Below are 25186 nucleotides of genomic sequence, written 5' to 3'. Positions count from 1 at the left end.
GTTAACTCGGACAATATATCTCAATCTCGGACGAGTTTTGAAACCATAGGTGTAACACCATGTTTATAGAGCCATCACCACCATCAAGTCTTTTGTAGACGTTCTTTGATAGGAATACCAATGGGTCAGTTCCGGGTCTAATTTCGGTTCTCAAATTAATGAAATCAGAATCGAAATCCAAAGCGTCAAAAAAATTCTCTTTTAACCATCTCTTCATATTGATTTTTGTTTCAAAAAAGATTGGGTCATCAATGGATTGGACATATCAAAAACCTGATCCATTTCAATCCAAGAAAATTTGGCCAATTTATCAAGAATTTGGAATCTAAAAAGGATCCAATCCAATAGACTAAAATTGAAAATTTAATGGATGGGTTTTGGGTCAACCATGCTCCAATCTAATAGGAACCATGGTCTTAAAACTCATTTTGACATATCGTCTCATCTGTGAACGAGATCGAGTTGTTTCGGACAAATTTTTCAATACGTTTGGGACATCTCATTCAATAATGAGAACAATGAATGTGGGGTTTTAAATCTTGTCTGATATATTGACTTGTCTATCCGTCTCATCCATGCTTGATACTGAGATAACTCAAGCAATATGTCTTGGTCTCGAATGAGTTTTGAAACCATGATAGGAACTGCGGAATAGAGAATGTTTGAAAATATATAAATGATGCTTATGTATCGTATACTTTGCATTTTACTTGGATATATAATCATATTAAATTTTATATATGCTTTTGTCAAGTCAATTTGGATTTGAATATATTAACAAATACAAATTACATTGGATTTGGTTCAAAGATTAAAATGATTGGAAAATTACTTAATCCACGTGAGGGAGGGACTTCTCTCTAAACACTGTCCAACTTTTGGACCATAGGGCAGACTAGTGGCTGGTTGCACCCCAATTTTTAAAAAGAAAATATCCTCTTTTGTTTGTCTTTTGTACTCTCTCTTAATATACTAGTTGCACTTCATTTGGATAGCCTACTTGTTCTTCCCAATTTCGTTCATGTTCTCTTTGGCGGCAATTGCAAAGTTCTATCATCCAAGCTTCTTATTTTAAATTGGAGAAATTACATAAATAACCCTGGCAGAAGGACATTTTTCTAAATAGTCTCTAAGTTTTGCGCGGTCTCTTAATAGTTCATTTGGTAACATTTTCCTCTTAAAATGATCCTTGAACCTCATTTCCACTAGATTTAGGGGTATTTGTTTAACGCTGATTTCAGCACATAATGATGAATGCAATTCAACTTCAGCAATCAACACGCTTGTTTACTCCACATTTTTAGCACTTATTGCTGAAAAATAAGTGAAAAGCATTAAGTGAAGTTGGATCACTAAATTTTTTTGTTGAAACGGTAAGCACCGTTATTTTTCAACACGAACAAGTATGCCCTTATACTTGAAATGATAGACCTCTATGTCCCATGGATAATGATATAAGCACCCCACAAATTAATAAGGCAACCCACATTAATGATATCTCTCTCCTATTTTCTCTCTCATCTACGTATTTAAATAATATTAATTCAAATTAAATAATATTAATTCAAATTAAAATATAATATTAATTCAAATTAAATAATATTAATATAAATTAAAGAGAGAGAAAATTTATAGTTTTAATTACAAAAAAAATATCACTGATCAAATTGTAGGTGTACTTACTTCTAACCATGAATCATGTTTTCCTTTCAACATCCCATTATTGTTCAACATGTGCCAATCTGCCTTGGATTTTATGTACTGGATATGCATTAATGGTAGGGCCTTACGCTTGTTGTTGATGATGGTTTCGTAGACTCAACTTTGCCGCCTTAACAATCTCGCCTTAATCCCTTGGATTATTGTTAACAAGGAATCTTAGGCTTTTTTCAAGACCGGAGTAGATCACCAAACTACGTACCAAGTTATAAGTAGAGTTGAGCTTCTGGTTTAATTAAGGAAGTAGAATTGGTTTTTCATCCTTCTTGCGCTCTCACGAAAAATAAGATTAATTGAACGAAACCTGTGAAGGGTTGGTTGAAATTAAACATAGATGGCTCTAGTTTGAACAATCCGAGATCATAATGGTTCTTTAATCAAGGCCGCTGCCTATTATTTAAGTTCAAATTCAAATAACTTGGGGATGTGCTAAAACTCATTATTGAATCGGATTCTATGGTTTTTAGAAGCTTGCATATTCTTAAGGAAATCAGCTAAACACATTAATAGCTCAGACGTTTGTAAATTCTTTCTTTTTTCAATAATAAATGACGATTTGCTTGCTTATAAAATAAAATTGTACCAGACATGAGTTCTCTTCTCAAATTCGGCTGCCAGAATGTTTGTCTACAACATGGACATTTCTGTCTTTATTGGACCAATTCCACGAATCTAATGTACAAGGGAGGTCCACCAAAAGCCTTGTGGGGCTTATGTACATTAGGTTGGCTTGACTACTTCTTACAATAATTCATTTATTCTTTTAATGTTTTCTTCTCATCATCCTCATCCAATCACTACAATGATTCATGGCCAAACCTGACCAGACCAAATGTCTAAACTTGGGCACTATTTGGACTTTTTGAGTTGTTTGGGACTGTGATGGATATTGGATAATTAATTCAAACTCATCCATGATCAAGATGTGTGAACGTTCCTGGAAAAAAAAAAAAAAAAAGCTTTCAAATCAAACACCATAACAATTATGTGATGTTGATGATCAAGATCATCAACACCAAATCCGATCCAAAAAATCAATATTTTCAGATGTAATCCTGATCAAATTCAATTTTATAAAAAAAATATAACTTGTTCTACCTTGTGCAATAAATTAATCTACAAAAGAAAGAGATGGGAACAAGACTCAACAGTAACTAATTTGTTCTTATAGATCAATGCAGTGCAGTAAACCTAAAGAAAGAAACGTGGAGGGGCAGAAGATCAAAAAAAAAAAAAAAAATCCTCCACAATCTTAGTAGCCATTAAAGAGCCAAGAGAGGGATTTCTGATTTCTGATTTCTGTAATAAAAGTGCATGTAAAAATTACAAAGATGGTAAAGTTGAGATATTGCTTTTGTGGGCAAAATCCAGAAAGGAAACAAATATCTGTGCTAATTGGAAGTTATACGCTGCTGATGCAAGTTCTCTTGTGTGTAAACCAAGCGCCTATTGTGGGACACATATTGGTAGATAATGCCGTATAGGCACTGCTTGAGGCCCGTGACATCGAATGTTTCAATGAACTTCATATCGGTGACCCTGGCTTTGACACCGGCAAACTGTTGGTACTCCTCCAATACAGAAGACAGACACCAATTCTGCAATTTCCTTAGGCAACCCACGAGGCAACCTGTCCGGTGCTGTTGATGTACATTTTGAATAAAAATGATTAATATCTAGCATTAGGCATTACTGTAACAATTTTTTTTATAAAAGCTCAAAAGCAGACTCAGAACTCTCCCAAGTTACTCAAACTCAGTCAAAGATTTTAATAAAAAGCTAATCTAACTATGTAAGGTTAATAGTGATATATGTTGATACCTTTCCCTGATTGCAATGGATCAGAACTGGATAATTTCGAACATCTGGGACACCAAAGGATAAAATGGGGTCAACAAAAGGTATTTAAAAATTATAATCAGAAGTTGGGGAACTATTGTTTTAGTTCAGTACCAAGTAAGACTTTCAAAGCCTCCGTGATAGTATCCTTTGGAACACTCACAAAAGGCTCCTGCTGCAGATACAAAATGATTATAAATAATAGGTTTCATTAAGTCTTAGAAGAGGTACCATAAAATATTATTATGAGATTCAGTAACAATTCTTCAATCAAATATTACATTTGCACATTCCATTACTGTCCTTGCCTATTTTATTAAAGTATCACATACGATTCAAGCATTCATTGCACTAATTTCTAGGATGCATCTGTAATATATATATATATATAAACATTTTGGGATATTGCATGATAAAACACTTTTGTATGGCACCAAAAATTATCCTTTGATGTTTCACTCACATTAAATCTATATAAGCCTCTAGCACTCAATTTAGGATACTAAATCACTATAAAAACTGACTATGTCTAAGCCCTAGAAACTTTAGTCCCACATTGCTTATAAAGTACGATCCCTTCCCATTCTTGAATTGTAAATGTTGGTCACCAAAATAGCACACCCATGAAAGTATTTTCAAAACAAAGTGGTCAAGGAAGCAACGCACAATTAAGGCATTAGGCCTACTAGCGTCTGAGGCAGAGAGACGCAAGGAAGCCAAAAAAAAAATGAAAACTTTGACAAAGCGTGCATTAATGGAAAATATGGCCACATATAGTAATTTGGAATGAGGTTCATGAGCTGACCCCAAATATATATGGAATAAGGCTATGAGATATGATGGGACAGATCAAGTTTGAAGAATTTCTAATGATCATAATTTTAAGTAATAGTTCAGTAATCTGCAATGTTAATACGTACGTATTAGACCAAGTAGAGAAATGATATCACGTAGGGAACTAAAGTGTAGCAAGTATAACATGCAAGAAAAGCCCCCCTATTAAGGCCTGGTCTTGCCTCCCCGATAGAAACTTCTAATTCTCCAACCTACATCCCTTATGCAGGATGATCTGCCTCTTGACTTTTATCTTTAGATGCTTTTAGTATATTTTCAGAAGCAAGGTGAGCACAAACGTGGTCGAACATAAACAAGAAAGCAAAACACCACTTCAAGAAAAAAATCTCTTTTAAAGCACACTAAGATTGCTCTACTTCTCTTGAGTGAATGTCATAGTTAATTGCAGTTTGCAACAGACAGTAATCAGCAATATCAGGAGGTTTTTTTACTCTTTTAACCGAAACACCTTAATTGTGATATCTTATATACAAATTACCTAGGAAATCCCTAATTCAGCATGCTCATCTTGCAAGTTCTATAAAACTATTAGTTTTTTCTTTTTAATATTTTATTTTCCTATATAAAGAAACTTGGTCAGTGATAACTTTCCTTAACCACAGTGTGTGGACATGTGGCTGGCAAGTAAAGGATTGTGAAGGGTTCCACTAAAGATATCGGTGGGGCAAATAATCAAATCCGATCAAACAAAATGATCATTCCAATCTATGATCTGCTGGAAAAAAATCCAAGTAAATCTTCCTGAAAAGAATCTTTAGATCAAATGATGGTTATCTATCTTCTTATAGATTTAGACTGAGAAGAAAATATAAGAGAAGAGATCAGAGAAAACGTAAGAGTGTTGAAACTAAATTCAATCATAGTTGCAACTCACAATAACTTATTACTCCTTAACGCTTCTAAACATGCTGATTTTCACACAATAAGATGATTACACCCTTTTTTTCCCCTTCTTCCGAGATAGGTATACAATGATTATGCTTGTAAATAATGACGATCATGAGTTTCGTGTACACAAGACACAAAACTCTATGGTGAACAGTTACAACTCCAACGAGATATGGGCTTAACTTTCCACATCATTAATGATTTTCTAATTTTTGTGTATTGGTGGGGTTCATCTCATTTGGTACCGGAGCCAACACCACGTCTAGATTTCAAACCCGAGGAGTGACTTGGAAACAAGGCTACTAAGGGGGACTAAAAAAGAACGGTACTATGGTTAAAGATGCCACAAAGTGGGCACCAGGGATGTTAGTAGAAGTGGCGACCTCAGGAAAGGGTATCGGCCATGGAGCGTGGTGGTATGTTATGACCCCAAAGAGAGATGGGCTTAACCTTCTGTACCATTAACGCCTAGTTGGTGTATTTGTTGGGTCGTTTCTATATGGGCTTGACCTTCTGCACCATTCACACCTAGTTGGTGGATTTGTTGGGTTAGTATCATAAACGGTTATCGATATATGATTAAATGATTACAGGTATATGAATAATGATTCATAATAAGAAATAGCCATGGTTCAGAAATCAAGTTTGCTCAATAAATCTTTCATCTTTTATGTAAAAAAAACCAAGAACACAGGAACAATGTGCGAAGAAAGATACTAATAATTCCTAATAAAACCAAAGAAAAAATAGGAAAGAAAAAAAAATTACCTTCTTGCCTTCGATTCCAAACTGCAAAAGCCGAATATCATGAGATCGAAGAAATTCAGAATTCTCTTCAGGATATGGTTCAGGACACAAGTATCTGATCCACATTCATCCCTATTTCAATATTTTTTATTTACTTAAATTTAATATAAAAATCAAAGACTACAGTAATAACAATTAGAATCATCAGCAAATAGGAAAGAAATAAAAAAAAACCCCAAAATCCACCAAAAAAGAAAGAAAAACTCACATGATGGATCGAAGATTTAGAGTTTCGAGGAATGAAAAATTAGCGGATTTAGGAAAACTAGATCTGTAGATCCCTCTTTCGACCATGGAGAAATTAGAAGGAGGAACAAAAACATCTTCTTCTTCTCCTTCGATCATCAATCCCATCGCTTCGAAAATTTTAGAGACAAAAGAAATTATCAAAGAATCGAAATCGAGACAATTGCAAAGATCATAGAGAGAAGAATTTTATAGAAGTTAGGGTTTGGATTGGTTCTCAGAAATTTAAACGCAGTTCGTTGTACGGTTTCACAAGGATTCATCTTCCTCTCTGTTTCCGAGTTCAAGTTGGAGCCTTTTTTCTTTTAATTTGTTTTGGATTTTCGATGGTTTGGATAAACTTAAAAAAACAACAAAATTAGTTAATAAATAATATAATAATATATATATATAAAAAGGATGATTTGGAGAGCCCCCTCACATTTTGGTTAATATTATATAGATAACCCTGTGTTTTTAAACGAATAACATGATTCCCTTGACCTCAGTCTTCTCAAGAGACTAATGATAGAAAGTCACAAATGCCCTCATCTTCAACCTCTAGACAAAACACCTTTGATTTTTCTTCATTCAACTATAAAATTTCAAGCAAATATTGAATTGTTATGGAAGTATAAAATGGTAAAATTTTGAATGGAAAAATCTAGGGAAAATTATTAGAAGAGAGTTAAATATTTTAATATTTATAATAAAAGAAAAAATCTATTTTTTTAAAAATTATCAAAATTGAATTAAGTCACTAGACAATCTAATATTTTAGTAACTCGTTGGAGACTGTCCATCGTTTTAAATGTAATTATGAAAGCACCCCACAAATTAATAAGGGCAACCCATACCATAGTCGAATTATTTTGTCTTATACGAGTTAAAAGTTCAAAATGAGCTGATTTTTTGTGAGGATGATCTCTATGATGAGGAGATCATCCTCACAAAAAATCAGCTCATTCTAAAACCTTTAAGGCATATAAGACAAAAATATTCGACTATAGAATGGGTTGCCCTTATTAATTAGTGGGATGCTTTTATAATTATCTATTAAAGTAAAGCTATTAAACGCTAGATAATCCAACGACTTAATTCATTTTTTGATAATTTTTGAAAATATATATTCTTTTTTGTAAATATTTAAATATTTAATCCTCTTTTAATAATTTTCCCAAAAATCTATGATTTTTTACAATGATATAAAAAGCAAGGTAAAAAAAGATTGATTGAAATAATCATTTGTCATAGATATTGAAGAACTTGAAAATATTAGTTTTGGGAAGAAAAATAAAAATGGTTTTTAATAAAAAAATTGATGAATTTTGAATAAAAAAAATTAAGGATTTTTTAAAAAGGATTAACGATGAAAATAAGGCTAAATAGATTTTAAATATATATATATATATATATATATATATATATATATATATATATATATATATGTATATACATCATAGAGATTGAAGGAACTTGAAAATAACCAGTTTTGAGAAGAAAAATCAAGGGACTTTTGGCCTGAGGATGAAGTTGAGAGCATTTGAGTCTTTTTTCCTTTAGTCTATGGAGAAGACTGATGTCAAAGGGTGACGCATGTCGTCAGTTTTAAAAGACAGGGGTATTTATAATATTCATAAAAGTGTGGCGGCATCATAAAAAAAAGGAAAATAAGAAAAGAAAAAAAGAGAAGCGGCGGAAGGCGAAACGGATTCGAATCCCTTTGAATTAGGGAAGAAAAGTCCGAGGTTTTACAAGAATAGGATTCTAACCGTTGATCAATTATCTTAAATTCTACAAGATTTTGACACGTGTCCAGATACTTTTTAAAGGAGTTTCCTTTTTAAATTCTGGATTCTGACGATTTGATTCGATATGAGGACGAGAGGTGACGCGGGAGTTGGCTCCCTAACGTTCCGGAATATTTTACGGACGAAAGTGATGTGTTCTCTGCACTGGCAGAGGAGAGAAGAATTCTCCACTTTCAGGGGATTTTTACACCATGTAACAAGAACAAGCAATTTTTTTATTTTATTTTATTTTATTTGAAGAAGATAGAAGGTCACTCAAACTACCAATTATAATTGAAAAAAAAAAAAAAAAACCTTTCTTTAAATTGAAAGAGTTAATTTTCACCATTTTTAAATTTTGAGAGTTCGATAACTGGTCAATCTCAAAATCTAGGATCAAAACTAAAATAAATTGATTTTTTTTTTTTTTTTAACTTTTATTTGAGATCTGAGTTTATTTATGAAATTTCGAGGACTGTGACGTTTGGATTGCCAAAATGTTATGTTGGCAATCCATTTGAACTCAACGATCCTTAATAAGAATTGAAATCTTACTTAGTAAGGAAAGTGTTTCTCTTTTATTTATATTTGCCTTCTATTGATTAATTTGATAAAAGGACATTTTTATAATTTAATATAATTAATATGAATTTACATCAATTATATTTACCCTTCTTCCTTACTAAGATAATTTATAAGAATATTTTTTTTATAATAACAAATGAGTGAATAACTAATGAATGATAGGGTAAATTACCTTTTCGTCTACTGAATATGACAAATTCCAATTCCGGTACGTTGTTCATTTTAGTTCTTAAAACATGTTTTCTAACGAGTTCGTCACTTTTATAATTATAGATCTTGTTGATAAAATACCTATAATCTAATCGTTAAAAATATCAAAGATATTTGACTTTAAAATTATTTGCAATCTCACTAGTAATTTATCAACGAAATCATTGAATATAAAAGTGACGACGAAATTGAACTTTTTTTGTAAAAGTTGTACACGTTTGGGAATTTTATCTTAATGATACTCATCCTAAGAGGGTCAATGGGTTTTGGTTGGATTCCTAAAGTATCTAGAATTGGAACCACCATATTTTTTTTTTTTTCTTATTTTGGATCTAAATAAGTGGAATTAAAATCAAAACCGCCAAAATTCGTGGGTACCCTTCGATTCCAATCTTCAAGAATCAGAGTGATACAAAAAATATCTATTGACAGTAGAATTTCATCATCTTTACATAATAAATATGTGAAAACGCCTTTTAAAAATCATTGTAAACTATTTTTTCCTTTTAAGAACACAACACACCATGTACACAAGTTTAAGCCACATAATTACAATTTGTTCTAATAAGGAATATGAGTTATTTTTTTTTTTTTTTCAAAAATTAAAATCCATAATCTTTATAAGTAATAAAGATCTAAGATAGATGCCTTATTTAAGTTCAAATACATAATTTATATAGAAATCCTTTGAACATGTCAATAAAAAAAAATATATCAAATCGATTGGATTCCATTTAATTTTTATTCCAATTTTGATTTGGTTCCAGTAAAATGGGTACCCATTAACATCCCTAAATCACCTTTCTCTCATTAAAATAGTTTAAGATAGTGTAATATAAGGTATTTTTTATAATTTAAAAAATTAACTAATATAGATCACCTTCTATATACCATTAAAAATTAAAAATTAAAAATTAAAAAAATAGGAAAAATATTGAATACTTACATCTTCTCTTCTCTTTTGAAAAACTGAATAATTGCCTCAAGAAATAACACATAGAAGAGAATATCTCCTACAGTTAATTTCCCCAATGCCCACTTTCCAAGAGATTGAAATCTCCTTTTGTTATCTCTACATTGGGGTGTTTTATATATACAAAAGTTTGGTTGTGTGTGTGTGTCTCACACGCCATCACTTTGACAATAATGGGCAAAGTGTGTTGCACTGAAATTGGCTAAGTCAATGGTTCACAAAGTCTGAACCGACCATACTATGTGATGTTGGAACTTAGAAGAAAAGAGTTAAAAACAATATTATTTAAGAATCTACATTAGGGGTCTGTTTGATTGAGCATGAAAAATGAGTGGAAATGCGTTTGATTACTATTTTTCTTGGGATTCTAATTTCCACCCAGGAACGAAAAATGGATTCCCACTCCACTCCTAAATTAAAAAGAGAGTTATTATTGGCACACCAACTTTTACTAACGCCCCACCAATTGTGTGCAATTCTTTGGTGATTGGTTTACATAAGAATTGGCATGGCATTAGTAAAAGTTGGTGTCGTAATAGCAGCTCTCATTAAAAACCATTGTTTTAGAACTCAAGAACTCATCCCAACTCGGATGTTAATTGAGTCGAGTTGCTAACCTGTGAGTTGAGTTAATTCTTCAACTAATGAGTTATCTCGAATGAGTCAAATAAAAATTTATAAATATTTTAAAAGTATTTTTTAATATTTAAAATACATAAAATATTTAATATTTTTTCACCACATGTAACTGAACGGATCATGTGCATTTTCGAGTTGATTCCAACCAAGTCGAGTTTGAAGTTGACTCGACAAGTTTTTAAACTATTCTGAAACAAAAGGTCAACAGGGTTAAGGCAGACTCAGACCAACTACAATCGAAGAATCAGGACATCATAGGCATCTTGATAAATAACAGAGACAAGGTCGCTTTTTAATATTTCCTTGGTGCCATCTAATGGTAGAAAACTAATTCCCACATTAATCATTATTATTCCACTGTAGGAATTCTAATTCTCTGCAATTAAATAGACCCTATAATATTTTTTAATAGGAGTGGCCCAATATAGCGGGTAAAGATGCACCAAGATTTATGATTGGGCACTTTTTGGTGCACCTTTTGACCCATATTAGGGTCACCCAAGTTCGGTTTAGTCCTAACCTTTGGATAGGGTCACTAATCAGTCTTGCAATATGAGGACTGCTTTTAATGATTTGACTCACCAACACCAAGTTATTTTTGATGTATTCATATCATTTAAACCCGAACGATTGGCTCAATAGCAATTTCAGACTGATAAGCGATTAATGCCCGTAGGTCGTGAGTTTGATATCTAGTATGAGCATTAATTCCTCAAGGGCCACTTGTGAGGGTGCTCGCTCACTTGGTGCGTGTGATGTACGGGCTTTGCATGTACCCCGGGACTAATCCTTGAGTAAGACCATGTTCTATGGATTGGGCACAGTTCAGAAACGGGCCGATCCGCTATGTACAAGGATACCCGATTATAAAAAAATAAAAATAAAAAAAAACCTACCTCTATCGACTCACGTGTTCAAATAATAAATGATTATTTGGATCCAATATTAATCATACCACAAATTGATTAGTGGAGTCAATACATCGATCAACTCAACCTTGCAGCTTGAAAATGTACCGAGTCAAGTTAGAAACTTAACTGAGTTTTGATAATATATTTAATATTTTTATGAAGAAAAAAAAAATATTATTATTTATTTTTCATAATAAATAATTATTTAAGATTGGAAGTACAATAATTATAATTATAGTAAATAAAAAAAAAATAACGAGGAGAAGAAAAAGAAGATGAGACATAATAATATACAAGATTCAACGACTATGTCCCTAATCCCTTAACCCAATCCATTATATATGGGATCGGTCAAGTATGGGGTCAGTCAAATGCCATGGTGACGGCACTATGTGATATTAAGTCAAAAAAATAACAACATACATAAACCCAACATGAGATTGGAGTAAGACTTGGTGTGTCGAGCTAATTTGATTTATTAAATTTAATTTTGATTTGAATAAGGATCTAGATCAAGTATTTTATTATGTGATGAGAATTTGGTCATAATACACGGCCATGTTTCAACTAATTTAACATGATAAGATTATTATTATAATCACAAAACATAATTTAATATGATTGTTATTACTTTTCCTTATTTAACTTATTAGACATCACATGTGTACAACAAAATTATTATATAGTTTTCAATTAAAATGCAATGCTTTCCCCCACATTCCATCCAAAAGATATTTTTCTTGTTCGACGATCACTTTTACATTACTATAGCAACATTTTTTGAGGAGAAATTAGAACACTTACATATTTTATTAAATTATTATTTTAATATTATTTTTTTACCGAGTTTAGTTGGGGTGACACAAAGGGAGATACAAGGGTGACAAAAACTCATAGTGTCGTGCACACTACCGTAAATGCTTTTTCGCTTGCACGCCACCACATCATTTGTCACCTTTGTGTCTCTGTTTGTATTATTCCAACATTTTTCTTATCAAAATAGTTATATATACATGGGGACGATTCAAATTATAATAATTGTGACAACATCTATGACAATAACTCTTATCTTATATGGGTAGGAGGTGGGCTAGCCCTAATGAGCCACATATATCCAAATATGTACATTTGGGTTCTATATCACATCATCTTAGAAGACTTTCACTATTATGACTCACTAACTTATGGAAAGTAAATGAAATTTCATATAATGTTGGCACACGTGTTACATACTAAGAAAAGGACATGAAAGGCTCAGTGAAATACGTACGGTAGTCAAATTTTGTAACACAAGCAACCATAGCGTGCAGTAATGTAGTTGTTTGGAGTTGACGGTAGCCCTTGTCCAAATTTGACTTTCTTGGCAAACAAGCAAAATTGACTTAATAATTCAAGATTCAAGATTTTTTTTTCTTTCTAGGGGAGGGATGATCCGGATTTGAGTGAGTATTTGAGATGCCCATATGTTTTCAAACGGATAATGTATCCCTTGACCTTGGTCCTCTTTGAGAGACTAACATAAAATGATCTAACTATCCTCCCCTTCGATTTCTAATAAAAAAACCATTAATCTTGGAAGTGCTTTATAATGGTGGCCACTTCGTGAATTATTGTTATGTACGATTTGGTTTAGTATTAGAGATTTTTGATTGACCTATTTTGTTTTGAGAGTAGTTAGGAACTGTAACACCCCGGATTTTCAACTCATATCTCGAGGAAATTAAGTAGTGAGATTTGGAAGAAAATATCGAAGGAGAGACTTAGAGTAAAATACTCGGATCTTGTTATGATTAATTTCGAGGAAAATCAACTTCGCCATTAGATTCAAAAGGATCGAAATATATACATTAGCCTGTAAGCAAGTCTAAATTCGAACTCGGATAGAGAAGTTATAGAATCCTCGAATTTCGTGTTAAGTGGGACCCAAAACAGTGGAATTTCGTTAGAGCGAGAATCGAAAAGATTTGATGACACCATTAGATCCGAATCGAAAAATTATTCGAAATGGTATATTCGTTTGTCGCTTTCCGAATCCGAATAGTTAAGTTACGGTCGAAACTAGAAATGAGGGAAAATTACAAGTATGCCATCAGCTTTATTATAAAAGAAATCTTATTTCTTTTATTTCATTTCATTTCTCTTCTTCTCCAAGGAAACCAAACGGCAGCCACTTCTCAACCCAAGGGTTTCAACCCATTCCCTTCAAGTTCTAGCCCGAACGAAGCCGAGTTGAACCTCGACGAAGAAGACAAAGTTGTCGGCCACGTCGAGAGCTACAACTTCACCATCTTTACTTACCCATTCTTGTTCGTTTTGTCCATCCTCCATCAAAACCAGCCGGGTAGTTCGAGTAAACCTCAACATCTTCCATCTAAGGGCTTCATCGAGTTAGGAGCTAGGTCTATACTTCATTGTAGAAGCGAAGGAGAACGTCGTTGTTGGATACTTTGCAAACCCTCGCTCGTTTCGCATCTAAGTCAGCCCAACCTCAACTCTCGAGCCATCCAACCTCGAGTTGTAGTGTTAGCTTGGATCCTTGGCGTCCACAACCAAGTAAGGGACTTCCAATTCTTATTGGTAACTTTAGATTTCTCAAATGTGCATTTAGGGTTTTAAAACAAAACTTATTGTTTGCTTTTGAATCATAGACGGTTGTTGTTTGATGTTAAATTCATGATAGAAGTAGGTGTTTTGTTTGTGTTTTATCGAATTTTAATAACCAAATCGTGGGTGGGTTGAATGATTCAAAGAATGGAAGAAGAATCCGAAATATGGATCGAAAACTCGAAGGTTCGAGTAAGGTTCAGGCTGTAGGTGGGAAAGGTCGGTGCCACCGGCACCTACCGAAGGCATTCTGTCGGTCCCACCGACAGAATGTTGCTTCTGCCACCGATGAAATCAAGAAGCCGCCGAAAAATTTGTTCTGTCGGCAGGACCGTCGGTCCCACCGACATCTGCCGATGACCAATCTGTCGGTTCCACCGACAGAATCTTGATTCTGCCACCGACAGCCGCCGACAGAAACAGTTCTCTTTAGAACTGTGTTCTGACTCTTGGTCTGACTTCCTCACACCTTATACACTATTTCTCACCCTTTATTTCATTAAAAACATTTAAGTAAATGTCCTCTTTAATTTTTACTTTCCATTTACTTTAAGTTCTTTAATGAAATTAAGGTTTTACCCCCCATTTCGGAACAATGGGAATGGTTTTAAGATCCAAATCTCAAAGGATCAAAATCCGAATTTTGGTTTCAAGAACAAAACGTATTTTTCGACGTTTTCGGCAAGTTTTCAAAATGAAATAACTTTCGCGTTTACTTTGAATTAGATTACAAAAACTATATGGTTGTCGAATCTCGTGATCAGACTTTCATTTCGAAAAACCCGTTTTCAATTTCGAGAACTTTGAAAAATTGAGTTTTTGACACTTAGCCAAATTTTCACCAGCTTTCTCTATTTTTAACAGCTTTGGTCCCGAGCATCGCTGGGACTTTATTTTTAATAAACTTTGAGGTTTTTAATGGAAAGACCAAAAGAATGACTTTGAAAGATTGAAAATGGATGATTGATTTGAAAAGATGAAAAATGAGAATGTTGAAAGAATGGGAAAGGGATGAAACGGTAAAATGTCAGAATCACACCCGAGGGGTGATGTCTGCCTTTTACATTGTATGTTGTGTGTAGGTTGGTGAAAGGATATCCAGGTTATTAATGAAAGGGTTGCATGTTTATTTCCGATTATGTTAGCGCTTGCGCTGAGTACTGTTATTTATTTTTAGGCCGCGTGGCCACGGTTGCATGGTAGGAACTGGATATCCGTTCTCAACCCTGTTCTGTTAATTTCTCTTTTTGTTTTAAATGAAAAACTATATATATGCGTAGCTATTTTGTGAGCTGTTAAAGGGTTTGTGAATGCCTGAAGGGATAGTGCGTCACATCATCCGGAAGGGTGCACTATCCTGGGATGTACGGTAGGGACCACCAAACTCATACGTGGTATGAGACGCGTATGAGAGTGGAGTCACAACTGGAATCCGGGTCCATTCCTTTCTTATCTTTACCAGTGAACGTGTTTTGTAAAGGTGGTCGTATACGAGTGGAGTGTCATTTGGGAATCACATGCACGCCTGATAGGCATAGACGAAGATGATTAGTCAGTGATCACTAACAATCTAGTAGTAGTCGAACGTTCTGACACATCGAAAAGAGACCCATTGCTTACGGTCACGTCAAACGGCCAGCCTGAGCCGGATAAATGGTTCCGCAAGCGTGGTAGACACGACCAGCCACAAAATCAGGAACTACGATGTTATTGGGGAATATCATGTCCTGACTGGGAGCGATCCAGTCGTGAATCCCAACTCTTTAATTCCAATACTCCACCACTTGTATTATGTATCTGTTGTTATATTTCGAATTATAAACTGAAAAGCATGTCTATCGTTTTAATGTTGTCAACGGTATTTGCATAGAATGGAAAATGTATAATGAGTATGGATGATTGATGCCATGTGTAATCTTTAAACTGTTTAGTTGCTCATCCCTGGCTATATGTACCAGTTGATCGTATTTTATCTTGTAAAACCTTGCATGTATTAAAATATTCAGTATGCTTTATTCGATCATGCTTAGGAAGGGTTATTAGTAGGAATTGGCTGTGGACTTGCTGGGTAACTTTCGTTACTCACCCTTTCCTTCCTATTTTTTTTAGTTTCAGCACTTGCAGCTACCGAGACAGGCGTAGAGTCAGTATTTGAGGAGTATCTGGTCGGTCAGACCGACGATCAGAGTTTATTGCCTGGTGAGCACTAAGGCTACATCCGTTAGAATTGCCAGTTTCGTCCAGGATGTATATAGTTTTTGGATTGAGAGTTTAGGCCTATGTTAGAGTGAGAGTATTTTGTAAGCCTGTATATGATTAAATCTTCCGCACTCTGATCTACTTACATGTTAGATGTAATTAGTCTTCCGCTGTTCATTTCCTGTATTTACATTTTTATATACAGGTTTGGTTATAAATTGGTTTATCAGGTTTGAGTTCCGTGAAACGCTAACATAAACAGAGGAGACCATGCCGAAATTCGAGGTGCCACCTAGTACCTTGGGATTTGGCCTTGGGATTTGTGTTAGCGTTTGGCGGGGCGCCACAGGAACTGTGTTACTTGGTTTGTTGATTCGAGTATGGATTTTTGGTTTACCTCTTTAGAATTAACCCAATTTGTAGTAGTAGGTATGGGTAATTCATTTCTTGATTCTCTTAGTTAATTTTTTTTAAAATAAAAATAAATACGTAAGCTTATTTTTAATGAGTTTAGTAACTTGATTCTGGCGGGATTTAAAACTAAGGCCCTGTTCTTTTGAGTTTCAGGAGCCAATTTTTTTTTACTTTTAAACAAAAAAAATCAGATAAATAATGTTCGTTTGGATTTTTTTGACTCCTGCAAATTTCAATTGAAGTCCAAAAGTAACTCCTAAAAAAAGTTGTCCAAGATGAGCTTCTTCAAATGGCTTTTGTGGGAAGTAAAAAATATAAAACGGTTCAAGTATAGTTACCAAAATACCTTTTGTCTTTAATCAAATTTTCAACCAAATTTAACCTTAAAAAATAAAAAAGAATTACAAAATACCCTTTATCTTTACCAATTATCAAAATAGCCTTCATATTTACTAAAATACCCTTTATCTTTAATCAAAATTTCAATCAAATTTAACCTTAAAAAATAAAAATGAATTATTAAAATACCTTTCATCTTTAATCAAATTTTTAACTAAACTTAACCTTAAAAAATAATAGAGAATTACCAAAAAATCCTTTATTTTTATCAAAATATCCTTTATCTTTAATCAAATTTTCAACCAAACTTAACCTTAAAAAATAAAAGTGAATTATCAAAATACCCTTCATCTTTACCAATTATCAAAATACCTTTCATCTTCCAAAATACCCATCATGTTTAATCAAATTTTCAACCAAACTTAACCTTCAAAAATGAAAGAAAATTATCAAAATACCCTTCATCTTTTAAAATACCCTTCATCTTTATCAAAATACCCATCATCTTTAATCAAATTTTTAATCAAACTTAACCTTAAAAAATAAAAAGGAATTACCAAAATACCCTTCATCTTTACTATCAAGACTAAAAGTAATTCATCATCACTACTTTATTACCAAAACACCCTTCATCTTTATGTGGATGTTGGATTGTATATTATGCATGTATTTTTTTTATCATATGTTAATTTTTATGAGGATGCTATCGAAATTTCGATAAAATTATAAGATTTATAAATTTATTTAAATTGAAAATAATTATTTTTATAATTTTTTAATATAAATTTATTATATTTATATATATATACTTAGTGTAATTATATATTTATTAAGGTATCCTACTCATTTTTAATGCATTATCAATATTAAAGGTAGTCTGGTCATTTTACCAGAATCCAACAATAAAGAGTTATCAAATGAACATCAATTTTTAGTTTATGTGCTTATGTAACGAACAAGCTTCTGCTGGATGTGACATTTTAGGCTCTGGGCTTCTACTTCTTTTAGAAGCTAACTTCTTCTAGAAACCAATTTCTAGAGTTGGAGTTGGCTTCTGTAAAGAACAAACCGTAAGTCTCTAGCATCATTACCCAAAGATTTTACTAACTACCTAGTTGTTTCCCCTCTCATGACTCACAGCTCAGGATCTCAGATCTGAATTAGGAATTGAGGGATAGTAACGAGTTCTTGACTAATCTAGTGCCTATTGTAAGGAGAAGGATCTGTGATCCAATCCCGCAATATAACAAGGTGATAAGTCTTGTTTTGCATTATAGAATCTCTATTGAGCTCTAAACTTGAAGTTATGATTGAAATAATCTCTTGATTATATTTGAATTAGAAATCCAGATCTAAATGAGAAATTCATTAAATTTTGAGATCAAATTTGCGATTGAAGATCATAATCAATGATAAAACAATGAATTCAAGAATTTAGAAATTTGTTTTCATAAATGAAAATGAGATGAAATCAAACGTAAATAAGTCGAAATCCAAGATTTAAATTTATAACCAAACAAAGAGATTCAAGAAGTTGTAAGATAAAGAAAATGAATCTTTTGCAAATCTGAATGAATTCTTGTTCCATCGAATAAATGAATAAGAGACACTTAGATTTTATGTAGTTCTTCGTTATTATCTCTCAAAAGAATTTTCTCAAGACCGAGAGAAGAATCTCTAGTTTTAAATTAATCTCTCCTCTCTTTAAAAGGAAAAATTATCTAAAAATAATTTGAAAAATAATAAAAAGATCATCCTTCAAACAAGAGTTCCACCCTTCTATTTATAAAAATCATATAGGGAGGAGACTTACAAATTCGGCCCTTTTTAAGCAATGATCAAAAATAACAATTTGAGTAGAATGAGTGAGCTCCCCCACAAAAATGAGGGAAATTATAATTTTTTAAACGAACTGAAAGACTCAAATCATTATATCAATGTTATAGAGATTTGGACTTATCGTGATTTTGGCCAAATACCTAATCCAAAGTAGCAATTTGGAGTTGGACACCGATTTTTTAATTTCTTCATTGATCAATCATTGATTTCTTCAAATTTTGAATGCTTCACTTCCTTATTTCTTCCACAGACAAAGCTCATAAGACTCTAATCATCAGCAATGGTGCTTGGTTTCCAAACAAATAATTTGATCGTAATTCATGACATGGGCCCAACTTGACATATAACACAAGTTGACACCTACAAGTCAGATTCATTAGTTTGTGCATCAATGAAGAAGGAAGATGAACGAACACACATAATCAAATTTCTCAAAATTATATGTTGTACCTTCTTTGTTTTGTTTGTCGAATTCAGTGAACCGAAATGGTTGGGTTCACAAATTGGTTGGTAGGTGGTTCGTTGTATTCCAAGAACTAAGTACAAACTAGTTTGCTTTTGTACTAATTCATGATTCGGTATAGTAAGAACAAATCTAGTAACATATATTAGGAGGGATGGATGGTAGAAATCCTTTTTAACAATTGGAATTCACTTACGCTGTGTTTGGATTGAGAGAAAGGAAGGGAAAGGAAGAGAAAACAGCACCCTTTCTCCTGTTTGGATTGTTAAGTGGGGAGGGAAGAGAAGAAAAACGGAGGGAAAGGAAGGGAAAAAAGTGAAAATTTTGTTCCCTCCAAAAATGGAGAGATTCGGAGGGAAGAGAAGAGAGCTCATTTTTGTTCCAAATTTGCCCTTATTCTTTTCAAAATTTCCAAATTTTATTTATATTTACAGGCCATTTATTACTACATACACCCCAAATGATAAAACACATTAACCTGATTTCAGAAACCCTAGAAACGAAGTAGCCGAACTTCGAACTTGAGCTTGAACTCGGGACGAACTCGAGTAGAAGACGACCTCTCTCTCTCTCTCATTCTTTGGTTTCTTCAAGAACCTTCTTCAACATCACCCATATTTCTCTTTTTGAACCTCACACATCTTTTCTTCTTCTTCTTTTTTCAAAAACCCTCAAAAATCTGATTTCAAAAACCCTAGAGAGGTGTAGAACGAAGAAGTTGAGTTGAACTCGTGTAGGAGACAACCTAAGGTATCCTCTCTCTCTCCCATTCTCTTGGTTTTCTTCAAGAAACCCTCTTCAATGGCACACATTTCTCTTCATCTTCTTTTTTCAAAAATCCTTACACCCTCTGATTTTTTTTTGTTTTTTTTTTTTGTAACAGTGGGAAGTCATCATCTTCGATCTCAAAGTCATCAAGAAGGTAAATTTTTTGAAAACCCAGATCTGTGTTTTCTTGAAATCAAGAAAGTTTGATATTAGATATACTTTTCTAGATAGCTATATTTTTCGGCAATTGGATTCTCCATTAGAACAGCTGGAAGTGTGAATTGTTCATGGATTTGGATTCATAAATATGGGTCCAACATGCATTGGCACTGTGAAATTATTTGGCTAATTCAGGCCTAGACCCATAGTTAGTTGGTTTGATGGATTACAAACCACTTTTGAGGGTGTGGGTTTAGTCCAAAATTGTGTTTGCTAATTTAGGTTGGCTTAAAAACTGTGTTGATTTGGATTAGAATTTCTTTTCTGTAAGTTTGGAGGTTTATAAGTGTTTGGTGGTTAGGAATTTGTAGTTGAGAGTTTAGAGATTTGGGTTTTTACTTAATAAAATAAATTGCTGATTTGATATCGGTGAAGGCTCTCTGCAACTGATGAAATCTAAAAAAAAGATCACTAATTTTAGGAGGAATTTTATAGCTAATAAAATAGAATTTTAAAATTTTTTATAGATTCTATACTTCAGACTCAGATCATGAAACCCAACCAACACATATCAACTAGGTGAACTTCGAGCTCATCAATGCTTTTTGGATTTGACATTCTACTTATTTTTGTGTTGCTTACTTGCTTTAGATGCATTGTGGACTTGCTTTAGAATGGTTCATAAGTTAGGAGATAATTCAAGTTATTTCTAATGTATTCAGAAAAATATTTTTCTTATTTGTTGTAGTACCTAAAAGAAATTAATCCAATTTCAATTTTAAATTCAATGTAAGATCTTTTTCTCCATTTCATATTTTTAGATATGGTTTTTTTACAAATTTTTTTTTTTTTTCTGATTTCTGGTATTCTAGGTGTTTAATCCATCTTTGTTTCTAGTTAGGTTCAAATTATTTTTAATCAAATTCGAGTTCTTCGATTATAGTGGAATTCTAGGCATCATTCTACTATCAGTTTCATTTGGTTGGTAGCTTCTAATGCTAATATTCATTTTTTTTGTGGAAGGAACCCAATTGACTAAAGACAAATCTAGCAAAAAAAAAAGAGAGACCTTATATTATTGGTTATGCAATCGATTATGACACTGGATTGAATATTGATTGCCCTTTAAATGGTTCACATGTATATTTAAACTTTTTTTTTTTTACAGCTCTTTGTGGTGTTATCGTGTACAATTACTTGAAGTTCAAGGAATCCCCTACATCTCAACTTCCTATTGAAAGTATCCCTGAAGAAGCAATAAAGGTCAGTTTTTTTATTTATTTATATATTTCATTGAGTGTGTATTAGAAAGTTCATCCAATAAATTGGTTTTTATTCTCACTCCTATTCTTGCTGATGTCATACCCTCTATTAGTAAGAAGGCTTGCTACTTTTTTATTGCTAAATATAAAATATTTTCTCCTTTAAATAATGATTTTACCATAACCGACTAAACCCATCCAATAGTCCAATGCTTTGCATTATCGAATTTGGCAACCTTTGATGTAGGGGATCTCCTCTGTGATGGTGTTATTGAATTTTGATTTTTTTGCTTTAGGTTCTCTTTGATTGTATATCGTCTTTTAATTTTCATTAAAAAAGGGGCATAAACATATAGATTGTACATGTTCATCTCACCTATATAGATTAAAAAATTTCTCGTGTTATAATGTAGACATATATGTGCACGGTTAATTACTACATAGTTGTTATAATTATTATTGTAATTGTTGTAGTTTCTAGATGGATAGAGAGGAAGAATTGGATGATTCGTTTTATGAAGATTTTTTTCATCGTTGTCAAATTTGGAAAAAACTTGTTGTGGAATGGGATCGAAGGCGTCGTATGGCTGCACACGTGGTTTGTCTTGTGGCTGCCTATTTGGTTAAGCAGTCTGAGTATAGAAATTATGTGGATCGCTCTATAATGCCGAACAATTTAGAAAGAGAGTGTGTGAGACACGAATTGATGAACGAACTTAGGACTAATGAAAAATGTCGTGATATTATACGGATGGGGCCTGAAGCTTTTGAAAATTTATGCAATTTGCTTCAAACTTCTGGTCGACTTACTCACACTCGACGTGCTACAGTTGAAGAGCAAGTTGCTAAATTTCTTCACATATTGTCACAAAATGTAAGGAACCGCACCATTTCATTTTTTTTCCGTCGTTCTGGTGAGACTATAAGTCGTCATTTTCATCGTGTTCTACGAGCCATAATATCATTAGCCGAACTCTATCTTAAACAACCTGATGGATCAGAAGTTTCTCCAGAATATTCAACAATAGTAGATTCTACCCATACTTCAAGGTAAACATAATTATTACTCTCTTACTTTTATATAAATTTCATTTAAATAGTAAAAATATTATTTTCGTAATAGAATTTGATATATTACATTAATATCAGGATTGCATAGGTGCACTTGATGGAACACATATTCGTGTGAAAGTTTCTAGTACAGATGCACCAAGATATCGTGGAAGGAAGGAATATCCAACACAAATGTATTGGCAAGCATGTACTTTTGACTTGAAATTCACATACGTCTTACCTGGATGGGAAGGAACTGCATCAGATTCAAGGATAATTAAAAATGCACTAACAAGAGAAGATAATTAAAAATCCCTAACGGTAATCTATTTAACTATTAATATATATTTCTTTTATCTAATTAAAAATACTATTGTAATAATGACTTTTAATCTTAATAGGTAAATATTACCTTGTTGATACTGGATATATGCTTAAGAGTGGACTTATGACACCGTACAGAGGTGTGCGTTACCACTTGAAAGAATATTCTACACATGCGCCACAAAATCCTCGAGAAGCTATTTAATCATCGACATGCCTCCTTGCGCAATGCAATTGAAAGATGTTTTGGAGTATTGAAGAAAAGATTTCCTATTATAAGAAGCACGACAGAGCCCACTTACTCAATTGACAACGCAATCAGAGATAATTTTAGCATGTTGTATTCTCCACAATTTCTTAATGGGTGTTGATCCTGATGAGCGTCTTATTGCTGAAGTAGATAGAGAAATCATGAATGAGTTTGAATCTCAAGAAGATGTTCATTTTCGAGAGAATAATGATGAAGACTCTAGACTAGGAGCAATTTTAAGAGATAACATTACAGCTACCATGTGGAGTGATTATGTATTGGATTAAGTGTGACCTTTTTATTGTTTTTTTTCTTTACATGCAAATTATAACTGGATGATTGGTATTGTAAGACTATGTTAAGTATTGGTTTAAATTTTGACTCTAAACGTATTTGATATTGGATCTATTTTAAATGTATTATCTTGTTTGCATAATAACTTTTATGTTACAAATTATGCCTTAATTAATATAATTCTTTATTTCTGTATATATTATAGATGAGCAAATCTTACAAAACAGATAAGGAACAAGTTTTGAAATGGAATGAGCAAATGGATGCGGTTCTCATTGACGCATTTGTTCATCAGAACGATAATGGAAACTGAGTTAATGGGACTTTCACAACCACGGCATACGAAAAAATTGTGGTTGAACTGAATGAAAGGCTTGGGTACGAATTTAATAAGCAACTCGTGAAGAACCGCATGACAATGGTTTTTATCTTTATATGGGTTAGACGTTTCGAACCGTTGGAATCGTTCAAATCCTTTATAATTGTGTCGTGATAATATGACACCCCCTATGCCCTCATCACAGAATCGTAAATCATTTGCCTTGAAGTACACAAGGAAAGATTTATATTTATGTGTATTCCGAGGAAAATTATCTACGATTCTGTGATGGGGTATTAGAAAATCATTGCACTTTATAATTATGGGGGTGAGGGGGTATTAAGAAAGTAAGGTTTTACTAACTTGGCTGCATTTTAAATAAAAGCGCCCTCCTTAATTTCGCCCTATTATATTAGAGAGGGAATTCTAATTATACTTTAGAATTGGATCCGAATATATTTTTGTAAAAAAAATTCTTTTGGGCATTTTCAGTATAAAATATAATTTTCAAAGTGTATTTACTACACACTTTAACGTGTTTTATTAGGACACTTGTTAACAAAATCCGTATATTAGAGAAATTCTATTGCCACACCAACTTTTGCTTGAGATGTCTTAGTAAAAATGGGTGTGGCAATAGAAACTCTCATTTTAAGCATTCAAACGAAAGGTACCCCTAAACTGATCTTGTACATTTGATTATTTATATTTTATATCATTGTACAAGTGAAATTTTTTTCTTTAGACTATGAAGGGTATAATAGTCATTTGACAATAATAATTTCTCTTCTCTTCTCTTATGAATCCTAACCAAACAGGAGAAACTTGATTTTTTCTCTTCTCTTCTCTTTCAATCCAAACAGGGTGAAGAGAAACTAGTCTTCTCTTCCCTTCCCTTCCCTTCCCTTAATGAGTTTCTCTTCCCTTCCCTTCCCTCAATCCAAACACAGCCTTAGGGGGTAGATGGTTTTAAGTATACTCTTAACGGGACTCCAACATTGACATTCACTTGGGTAAGAAATGTAGTTTGAGAACAGAAAGGTGAAGAGTGATTAGAAGTTGAGGTTTTGTCAATCGTTAATGGTAAAAATTTGATTATTAAATAAGAATAAAAACGGTACATCTTTAAGAATCTGAATTTCCAGTTTTGTGCTAAGCTGATAAATCAATAGCACGATACCACGTGTACAAAAAATTGGACATATATAAAGTCTTGATCGCATAACCAGATCTTCTCCCGAAATTTTCTCCGTTCTCCAAGGAGGTTTCACAAGAACCCTCTCCTTTGGATTACACATGGTATCCCAACAATTAATCAAAATGTAGGGACATGAAATAGATACAAAAAGCAACGTGTCATGTTACGAGGAAAGTCGGACTCCTTCAAACTTATGGGCTTTTATATCAACATATTTGTGCTAAAAAAGTCTTTCAACTATAGGAGACTTGTTCCACTTC

At 33.0% G+C, this 25186-nt stretch overlaps 1 protein-coding gene across 3 annotated transcripts; it reads right to left on the bottom strand.

Annotated features, from left to right (window-relative positions):
- Positions 1–2771: 2771 nt before the first annotated feature.
- LOC147396611 (inositol diphosphatase DSP3-like) lies at positions 2772–10001 on the bottom strand. Of its 3 annotated transcripts, none has more exons than XM_086451563.1 (6): positions 9865–10001; positions 6317–6464; positions 6070–6163; positions 3673–3730; positions 3541–3584; positions 2772–3359 (listed from the first exon to the last, which is right to left on the bottom strand). In XM_086451563.1, exons 1-6 carry the CDS (start codon positions 9914–9916, stop codon positions 3111–3113), a joined length of 645 nt encoding a protein of 214 aa, XP_086307689.1. In that variant the 5' UTR covers positions 9917–10001; the 3' UTR covers positions 2772–3110. The 3 variants fall into 3 exon arrangements, with proteins under 3 accessions (XP_086307689.1, XP_086307688.1, XP_086307690.1); XM_086451562.1 differs by having other exon boundaries at positions 2777–3359; positions 3673–3733; XM_086451564.1 differs by lacking the exon at positions 9865–10001 and having other exon boundaries at positions 2779–3359; positions 3673–3733; positions 6317–6539.
- Positions 10002–25186: the final 15185 nt, after the last annotated feature.

This window comes from Akebia trifoliata, chromosome 8, assembly GCF_017979445.1.
Source record: "Akebia trifoliata isolate Shusen 1 chromosome 8, ASM1797944v1, whole genome shotgun sequence".
In the NCBI taxonomy this organism is placed as follows: Eukaryota; Viridiplantae; Streptophyta; class Magnoliopsida; order Ranunculales; family Lardizabalaceae; genus Akebia; species Akebia trifoliata.
The sequence above is the reverse complement of the archived record's forward strand: the minus strand, read 5'-3'. Positions and strand labels throughout refer to the sequence as shown.

Bases quoted from the DNA above. Each gene is read 5' to 3' on its own strand.
- LOC147396611 (XM_086451562.1), bottom strand. From the start codon at position 9,916: ATGTGTTATTTCTTGAGGCAATTATTCAGTTTTTCAAAAGAGAAGAGA. The intron at 6,465-9,864 runs GTAAGTATTCAA...AAATTTTCGAAG, and splicing joins TTCAAAAGAGAAGAGAAGAT to CGATGGGATTGATGATCGAA. The intron at 3,585-3,672 runs GTACTGAACTAA...TTGGTGTCCCAG, and splicing joins GGCTTTGAAAGTCTTACTTG to ATGTTCGAAATTATCCAGTT.